Here is an 8238-nt window from a genome sequence, read left to right on the forward strand (position 1 = left end):
CGGCCCTTCCTTGCCCCCAGCCCCCGGCGCTCACCCCTTCCCTTTCCGCAGCACCGCCGGGCCACACGCGACCGGAAGCCGAGGGGCGGAGGCGCGGGGTCTGCCGGGAGGTGTAGTTTCCCGCGTGCAGACCGTCCCCGGCTTCCGGGAGCCGGGCCTTCCGCGAGCTCCACCCCCGTTCTTCCGTGTCCGCTCCGAGCTCCGCCCCGCCACGCGTAGGCCCGCCCCCTCCGTATTTGCATGCCTACTTGGGTGTGTATTGGGCAAATCTGAATGGCACCGATGTTTATTATATTATATTATATTATATTGGGAACATAACATACACATTATACATATTATATCATATCATATATCAGGAATATTATATTACATTATATATTATATGGAACATAATATCATATACTTGTGGAATATACTATCACATATATTCTATTCTAAACTATATTATGTTGGTGTGTTTATCACACAGCTTTCCAGCTCTTAGACTGTCCCCTTCGCCCCCCCAGCCTCCACCAGCTCAATATGGAAGCTGTCTGGGGAGGCATTATGCAAATCACAAGACAATTAGCATCTAGCAATCAGCTGGTTTCTGTCCCCACAGCTGTGTGGGACTGCATTGGGTTCATGCCTTGCTCCATCCAGCAATAAAGACCTGGGGCCAGGCTCAGGGTGACCCACGGTCAGGGCCGGGACTGCCCCCGCCACGTTCATGCAGCACCTGGCGCCTGGGCACCGGCAGCGATGCGCATGCAACGGCTGCAGGGGGCTCTGAATTGGTGCCTGACACTGATGCCCTCAGCCGGCATCTGAGGCCAGTACCCGAGTGGGGCAGCTCCCAGCGCAAAGAGGGAGAGGGGCAGGTGGGAAGAGCCCCTGCCCTGCTGGGCACGCGGGCAGCGCAAGGGTTACAGCGGAGTGGAGCGGCGCCTGCCGCCCGGGAGAGGAAACGTGCACAGGATCTGGAAACGGGAAAGGCCTGCGTGGCCCCGTGCAGGGGAGCAGAGCGGAGCTGGGGCCCCAGTGCCACATCCCTGCACTCAGAGGGCATTTGGCTGGTCGAGGCTGGGGGGGCGCTGCCGGATTGCCCCCTGGGGATTCCCCCCTGAGCCCGTAGCCCGTGGTTTGAATCAGGTGCTGCAGGGCAAATCCCGTCACCTCGCGGGGATGAAGAAGGCAAGTGGCTTCTGCACAGGGCAGGACGAGGGCACGTGGGTCTCGAGATGCCCCATGTCCTGGCCCCCAGGCATCCCCGCACCCCACTGCCCTGGCCTGGCCCCCCTGCTGTGGGGGGCGTGGGAAAATCCACTGCATCCCCCCTACCCCATGGCCACGGGGACGGGGCTCCGGAGGGATGGGGGGCTATCATGGTGTCTCCATCCCAGGCGCACCCCAGCGCCCAGCCGCAGCAGGGCTGCCAGGGGGGCGCTGGGTCCTGGGGGCAGGGAAATCTCCTCCGCGCTCCAGCCGGACACTCGCCTGGTAACCCCAGGCAGACACGGCTCATTGTTCCCGCTGTAAACAGGATGCGTCTCCGGCCTTCCTGTTTCCAACGGGACCAAAGCCCCTGCTGCCCGCAGCTGCAAGGGGCACTTGCTGTTGCCAGTGCTGTCCTTCCCTTCCTGCCCTAACCAGCGCCGTGGCAGGCTGGCACATTGCACCCTGCCCTGACCCCCACTGCACAGCCCTCAGGACCCAGGCGGCTCTGCCCTGGCACAAGGGACCGGGCAGGGGGTGCCAGGCCCGTCTCCGAAGCGCAACCGGGTTGAGGGGACGGGGGCGTGAGCCATGCCTGGTTCTCAGGGGTCCCGGCTGCAGGGCAAGCTGGACCCGGTCGCCGAGAGGGCGGAGGAGGCCGATGTGGCGGGCACGGACGAGCAGGACATCCTGCGCTACGAGGAGCGCATCACGCAGCTGCTGGTGACCATCACCCACCTCCACGGCAAGGTCGAGCGGCTGCAGCAGCGCGGAGCCAGGTACCGGCTGGAGGCTGCAGCCCCGTGGCCCGTTCGCATGCCAGGGAGCAGCCCCAGCCCTGCGTGGGTCACCCCCTCTCCGTAGGAGCCTCACTGGGCACCCTTCCTTCCCTAGGCAGCTGTGCTCCTCCCTCCTGCATCTTGCCCCCTCGACTGCCTGCGCACGGCCCCTCGCATCCAGCTGGCAGAGGGCGCTGAGGCTGCCACCTGCTCCATCACGGTGGCAGCATCCGATTCCTTAGCCCTGGTCCGAAGGCCGAGCCCTGCCTGCTTCATGTAGCAGGGACCTGGGTTTCCTCTTGGATGCCCGGCGTGCTAAATGGAGGGGAACAAAGCAGGGATTGTCTCCAGGGCCCCCCCTCGTGCCCACGGTCTGGTACAGGCAGGGCTGGCTTGGCCCTGCCACCGTCTTGGCCTCTTGCCCCTCAGTAACTGGAGAAGAGGGCACGGTGTTTTACCTCCCCACATGCCTGCTCCGGAGCAGGACTTGGCTGCACATCCAGTGTCCTGGGAGGGGGGAGGTTGCTGGTTGTGGCCATGTTGGTCTAAGGACATGGGCAGTGGGTCGATGGGATCTCTTTTATTAGACCAGCTCAATAGTTGGGGGAAAAAGTTCTTTGCAAGCTTTTGGGCACAAACACCCTTCTTCAGGCATCGGGAGGCTGGGAGTGGGAACTCCCTCGGACCCCCTGGCTCCCAGGGTCTCCCCGTCTCAGGGGGATCCATGCCCAGGCTGCTACCACCACGATGACTCTGGGGGACACGGAGTCCCGGTTATGGAGTCGGCCTCCCTCCCCCGGGGCTCGGGTGTCTTGCAGGGAGGACGAGGAGTACTCGGACCAGTGCTCAGAGTACACAGCCAGCCTGCCCAGGCATGCACCGCAGCCCCTGCCTCCCCGGCTCCCTCCCCCCAGAGAAGGTAAGGGGGGTTCTGCTAAGCCCCCTCTGTGCATCTTGCCAGGGCAGTGCCCCCCGGGGCCAGAGCACTGGGTTGGGCCCCTCCCAGCTCCACCCCTGGACACAGCTGGGGGGGGGGGGGCTCTGCAGTGGCTCATGCACCTGCTCCACAGAGCCAGCTCCTCCCGGCTCAGGTGCCTGACTGGCCCCAGGGCTCGGGGCCTGCTCAGCCCCTGCGAGGGTCGTGGTGCAGCACAGCCTTGGTGTGGCCTGGCTTAGCCCCTGGTCGGCCCTGGGCAGCCAGCTGGATGCAGGGGCCAGTGGTCCAGCCCTGATGGTCTGGGGTCCTCTCCTGCCCCCAGCAATGGTCGGTGCATGCAGGGAACAAGGAGCAACATCCCCTTCCCGGCACAAAGATCCCTGCTGGGACTTGCACCCAGGTCACGGAGGGCAGAAGGGCACAGGCCCCCTTGCCTCCCTGCATCCCCTCTGCCCTTGCAGGCGTCGGCCCCGACATGTTCCTGGCCCTGCAGCAGGTGCTGGCATCTCTGGAGCACACCGTGTTTGCCCGGCGCCGCTGCGTGCTGCGGTTCGCTGGGGCTGGAGCGGAAACGGGCACGGGCAGTGAGGAGTGGGCCCAGGTGGTGGAGGTGAGTGGGTGCCAGGAGCTGCCCCCATCTCCCTGAGCCCCCAGCCCTGCCTGCAGCTCCCCGCTTCCCGCCTGCTTCCTGCAGCTCCATAGGGGCTCCCTCCTCCTGTGACAGGGCAGCTTGGCCCTTGCCTGGTCCTGTGCCCAGGTAAGATCCCTGCTCCTGGCATACTGCAGCTGCTGCAAGGTCTCTGCTGTGTTTCTACAGACCCTGGAAGAGCTCGAGCGAGGCTTGGGGCTGTCCCCAGGGCTCGAGATGGCAGCTGTCCAGGCACCAGGGGAGAGGGTGGCTGAGCCGAGCCCAGAGCTTGGGGCAGCGGAGACCAGCTGGTATGGGAAGGAAGTGGCCACGCTGGCCGAGAGGAACATGGCGCTGCGGGCAGTGCTGGGCAGCAAGGAGCAGGAGCTGAGCCGTGCCCAGGTGACCCTGCAGGCTCTCCAGGAGGAGCGCGACAGGCTCCAGAGGAAGGTGGGTGGCACCGGGGCATCTCAGCTGCCACGGGCACATGGGCACCTCTGGGGGGGACGACAGCAGGAGGCGGGGGAACCTACAGTCGGGTGCAGCGGGTCCAACGTCAGCCCTCCCGAGACGGGCACTGGAGGCTCTGAGACCCATGCAGAGCAGAGGGGCCTGCCCCGGGAGCGTCTGAGCGGGACCACCCAGCTCCAGGCACCGTGGTGATACCTGCGGTTTGGCCCGAGGTGCCCTGCACGCCAGGCTGGTAAACACCACAGACAAAGCCGGCGCTCGAGCCGTGCGGAGGGCAGCGCAGCGGTCTCGGTGGCTCACCGCTTCCGGTGGGAGAGCACCTGTGATGAGCCAGAGGGCGGCTGCCTGCCCTTCCCTGGCCTCAGGCGCAGGGTGGGCTTGGCCGTTCCCCCCGGGGAGCGGGGCTGCAGGCCCCTCTGGAAGCAGGCCGCTTGCTGCCTCAGCTGCAGCTGTTGGGGTGACCGATGGGGCCCCAGGGCAGCAGGGACGTCTTGGTGTCAGTTGTGAGATCCTGATCGATTTGCCCCGGGGCTCTCCTGGGGAGATCATGGTGCCTCTGCAGCAGCAGGGCAATGAGACCCCTGCCCCTCTCTGCACAGGTCAAGGAGCTGCAGGATTCCCTCTACCAGCTCGAGATGCCCGGCCAGGCCTGGAGCCCTCCCGGCTCAGCCACCGCCCCGATCAGGGGAGCTGGCAGCCCTGTCGGGGAAAGGGACCCCTGGCTGCTCCAGGTGAGGTCCTGGTCCCTCTTCCCCGGACTGTGGAAGACATTCACACCCCCACCCCCAGGAAATCTGCTCCCATCCCCAGGGCCCGCTGGGCATCCTCTGCCCTGGCGACACTCCAGCCACGTCTCCCTCAGGCCAGACAGAGCCACGACCCAGTGGCCGGAGTCTCCTGCAGCTGCAGCGGGGGCCACGTGGCCATGGCCAGCAACAGGTCACCCCCGTGTTGTCTCCTTTAGGGTATGGTGCTGCAGCGCATGCCCACCCAGGGGTCTCTGGTTACCCCCCACCCACGAACCAGGACGTTCAGCCCTCCCCTGCAGCCCCTGCCCCAGCTCCAGCCCTGGCCTGCACGGACCTACCTTTGCTTGCTCCGCAGGACCCACTGGCCAGGGCACGGAGCCTGCTCCAGTGCTTGAAGGACCACCCGGCCATGCAGCCCCTCTGCCGCCTCCTCCCCTCCGCCCCGGAGCTCTCCGGCAGGGAGCTGGATGACCAGCTGCAGCAGCTGCGAGGGTGAGGAAGGGACCAGCCATGCCCATCGAGACCAGAAAGGGCCAAGCATGGCACAGTGTGTCCACCCACCCCTCCCTTCCCCTCCCCTCCCCTCCCAGTGCTAGCACTCAGGGAAACTGAGGCACGAAGCAGGGGGGATTCAGCCAACAGAAGCAGGCCCAGGAGCCCTGCCCCGCTACCCAGGGCTGTTAACCCCTGGGAAGCCAGACTGGGCCCTACTGGCAGCACCTTGCGCTCCCCCAGGTGCATCGAGCAGCTCAAGGGCCTGAACCACCTGCTCACGGGCACCCTGCAAGAGTGCAAGAGCGACTCGGAGCGGCTGAGCATGCTGCTAGGGCAGCACGAGTCCAACAGCACCGCCTTGCGCCTGGCCGCCCGGTGCAGGTGAGGGGCTGCACCGGGCAGGGGGAGGTGGGGGCTGCCCAGGCTGCAGAGAGGGCTCAGGCCGCACTTGGCTTGTCCCGACAGCGAGCACCGCATGGAGGCCTTGGAGGTGCTGCTAGCCCTGGCCAGGGCGAAGCTGGATGCCAGGGGGCACGCCCCAAGTGCAGGTGAGTCCAGGCAGACGGGCTCCTCCATCCCTGCTCCAGCCACAGGTTGGCAGCCGGAGCAGGGCATGCCATGGGGCCCCTGTGGGCAATGCCCAGCACGTGCCCTGCCCTGGCAGCCCCCGTGCAGCACGCTTCACAAGACACAGCCGCCGTCCTGGCGGAGGCCAGGAGGTTCCTGGGCAGAGCGGAGCCTGACAGGCAGGAGGCAGCCGGCGAACCTGGCATGTGCGGACAGCAAAGGTACCCGGGTGTCAGGGCACAGCAGGGCCAGCCCCTGGGGAGCAGGATGGAGCCCCCAAGCTCCTGCAAGCGACCCCGCTCCCAGTGCCATCTCCCTGCCCGCCTCTGCAGCCCACCCAGCCCCAGGGAGGAGGAGGAGGAGGAGGAGGAAGAGGGGGTGCTGCGGGAGTATCTCCGGCGGCTGCAAGCGGAGCAGGCGGCCGTGGAGGTCTCCCTGATGGAGCTGGGTTGCTCCGGGCCCCCTGGCCCCGTGACCCGGCCCAGCGACGCCATCCGGGCCAAGGTGGAGCAAGCCGTCCGGGCCTCCCTGGCTGCCCTGCCCGGGGAGAGGCCCTGGCCGAAGCTGGACAAGACGCAGCTGCTGCAGGAGCTGGCAGCCCTCCAGGTGGGTCGGCAGGCGATGGGGAGCAAGGCCCCGGACGCCTGGGTTATATTCTGGGCACGGGCGGGGGGCTAGGGCAGGAGGCCCATGGTGCACTGGGGTTCGGCCCTTGCTTTGGGAGGGGAGTGGGGGAGGCCAGGACTCCTGGGCTCTCCAGCGGGGTCAGCGCCTCCTGCCTGTGCAGGAGTCCATGGCCGACGTGAAGACCCAGCTGCACCTGGCGGAGAAGGACAAGCGGGGCCTGGAGCTGGGCACCTACACGCTCGGTGCGCAGGAGGCCGCCTACCTGCTGCTCATCGAGCACCTGCAGTGGGAGCGGGACGCGGGCTCCGGCCCCCCCAGCCCTGGCAGCAGCACCAGCGAGGGCAGCACGGGCAGCAGCAGGGCGGGGGTAAGCGCCCATCTGCCCACACCAAGGACCACCCCCCGTCCCAGGGGCATCCGTGGCACCCCCCTCCCCAGGACCCTGCAGGGATGGGGGTGCTTGCAGGCACCCAGCCCCTGCCCAGCTCATGTTGCTGTGTCTGGGCTTGCTCTAGGAGGCTGAGGGCTGGAAGGCGGCTGCTGCAGCACCCCAAAGCCCCCAGGACCTGCAGAGGATGACGCTGGAGCTGGCCAGCACGCTGGATCGGTGAGCCCCTGCCCCCCCCCATTTGCTAATGCCACCCCAGGGTCCCTAGCAGCACCAGGCCTGCCACCCCCCTTGTCCGAGCCCCTGGAGCACAGCTATGCTGGGCACGGCCGGGGCAGCTGAGTAAGGCGGGTCTTGGGCATGGGCTGGGAAGCGGGAGGGATAAGGGGTGGGGGGGCTCTTCCCAGCAGGATCAGTGCCACCCTCTGGGTCACCTGGCAGGAGCAAGGTGCTGCAGGACCAAGCCCGGGTGCTGGCGGCCTCCCTGGAGCAGCTCAGCGCGGCCAGCCGGGCGCAGCAGGCCCAGTGCACCGGCCTCGCCGGAGACTTCTTCCAGGCGCACAGGTGGGGAGCGCGGCGGCCTTGCCCCCTCCTCAGCCAGGAGTGCCAGCCCCCCCGGCAAGGAGCACCCTCACCTGCACCTCTCCGTGCCTGGGGCAGCTCTCCGGGGTCCCGGGGAGACGGGGGCAGCTAGGAGAGTGGAGCCAGGTGTCCGGGCTTCCCATCCCTTGTCCCCTAGCCCCCCTGCCAGAGGTGTCCTGACCCCCCACCCCGCTGTGCCCCTCTCCCCGCAGCGCACTGGTGCTGGCCTACCGGGGCGCCCGCAGGAAGCAGGAGGCCCAGCTGCGGCGCCTGGAAGCCCAGACGGGCGCCATGGGCGAGCGCCAGGCGCAGCAGGCGCACGCGCTCGCCCAGCGCATCCAGGCTCTGGAGGAGCAGCGCGCGGCCGGCGCCGAGACCTGCATCTAGGCTGGGGGGAGCCCCTCTCCGTGGCCTCGAGGCCGCCACCGCCTCTGTGACTGCGGCAGGGGTCCCCGAGGCGTTGAGTTTTCGGCGTAGAAAGCCCACCCCACAGCCCTGCTTCCCAGCGCTGCAGCTGCTGATCCCCGTGGACTCCGGGCCCCAGGCTGGAGAGTAAAGCCGTGCTGGAAGGCTGCTCGGGTCCTTTTGCTTCCTCCTAATGTACTTGGACGCCGCAGGGCGCGTGCCGGGGCACTGCGCCCCCCCTTGGAGCACAGCCAGGCCCAGGGCAGACGCCAGCAGACCCCCCTACCCTAAGGGGCAGTGGGCCGTCAGCTCCTTGCACCCAGGCTGCAGAGGGGAGGTCTCTGCCCAGGGCAGGTGCTGCATTTACCCTCCCCAGATGTGGGGTGCCAGCCGTGGGGCAGGGGAGGGCCCCA

The 8238-nt window shown here is 67.3% G+C and overlaps 2 protein-coding genes across 3 annotated transcripts in view; one reads left to right on the top strand and one right to left on the bottom strand.

The window, feature by feature from the left end:
* Positions 1-118, bottom strand: part of BABAM1 (BRISC and BRCA1 A complex member 1) — a 4965-nt gene extending 4847 nt beyond the window's left edge. The window contains exon 1 of the mRNA XM_019548069.1: positions 35-118. The gene's annotated coding sequence lies outside the window, so the exon portion shown is untranslated. The remainder of the gene's footprint in view (positions 1-34) is intronic.
* Positions 119-1706: 1588 nt separating this feature from the next.
* Positions 1707-7993, top strand: USHBP1 (USH1 protein network component harmonin binding protein 1). Of its 2 annotated transcripts, XM_019548071.1 has the most exons (14): positions 1707-1976; positions 2795-2895; positions 3375-3523; positions 3731-3991; positions 4612-4743; positions 5117-5253; positions 5497-5637; positions 5722-5804; positions 5921-6044; positions 6156-6429; positions 6611-6817; positions 6966-7057; positions 7280-7402; positions 7633-7993. In XM_019548071.1, the coding sequence occupies exons 1-14, from the start codon at positions 1789-1791 to the stop codon at positions 7805-7807; spliced, it is 2187 nt and encodes a 728-aa protein (XP_019403616.1). In that variant the 5' UTR covers positions 1707-1788; the 3' UTR covers positions 7808-7993. The 2 variants fall into 2 exon arrangements, with proteins under 2 accessions (XP_019403616.1, XP_019403615.1); XM_019548070.1 differs by having other exon boundaries at positions 5921-6429.
* Positions 7994-8238: the final 245 nt, after the last annotated feature.

This window comes from Crocodylus porosus, unplaced genomic scaffold (genome assembly GCF_001723895.1).
Source record: "Crocodylus porosus isolate Cpor-Errol unplaced genomic scaffold, CroPor_comp1, whole genome shotgun sequence".
Classification (NCBI taxonomy): domain Eukaryota; kingdom Metazoa; phylum Chordata; order Crocodylia; family Crocodylidae; genus Crocodylus; species Crocodylus porosus.

Bases quoted from the DNA above. Each gene is read 5' to 3' on its own strand.
- USHBP1 (XM_019548070.1), top strand. From the start codon at position 1,789: ATGCCTGGTTCTCAGGGGTCCCGGCTGCAGGGCAAGCTGGACCCGGTC. The intron at 5,805-5,920 runs GTGAGTCCAGGC...CTGCCCTGGCAG, and splicing joins GGGGCACGCCCCAAGTGCAG to CCCCCGTGCAGCACGCTTCA. The intron at 6,430-6,610 runs GTGGGTCGGCAG...CTGCCTGTGCAG, and splicing joins AGGAGCTGGCAGCCCTCCAG to GAGTCCATGGCCGACGTGAA.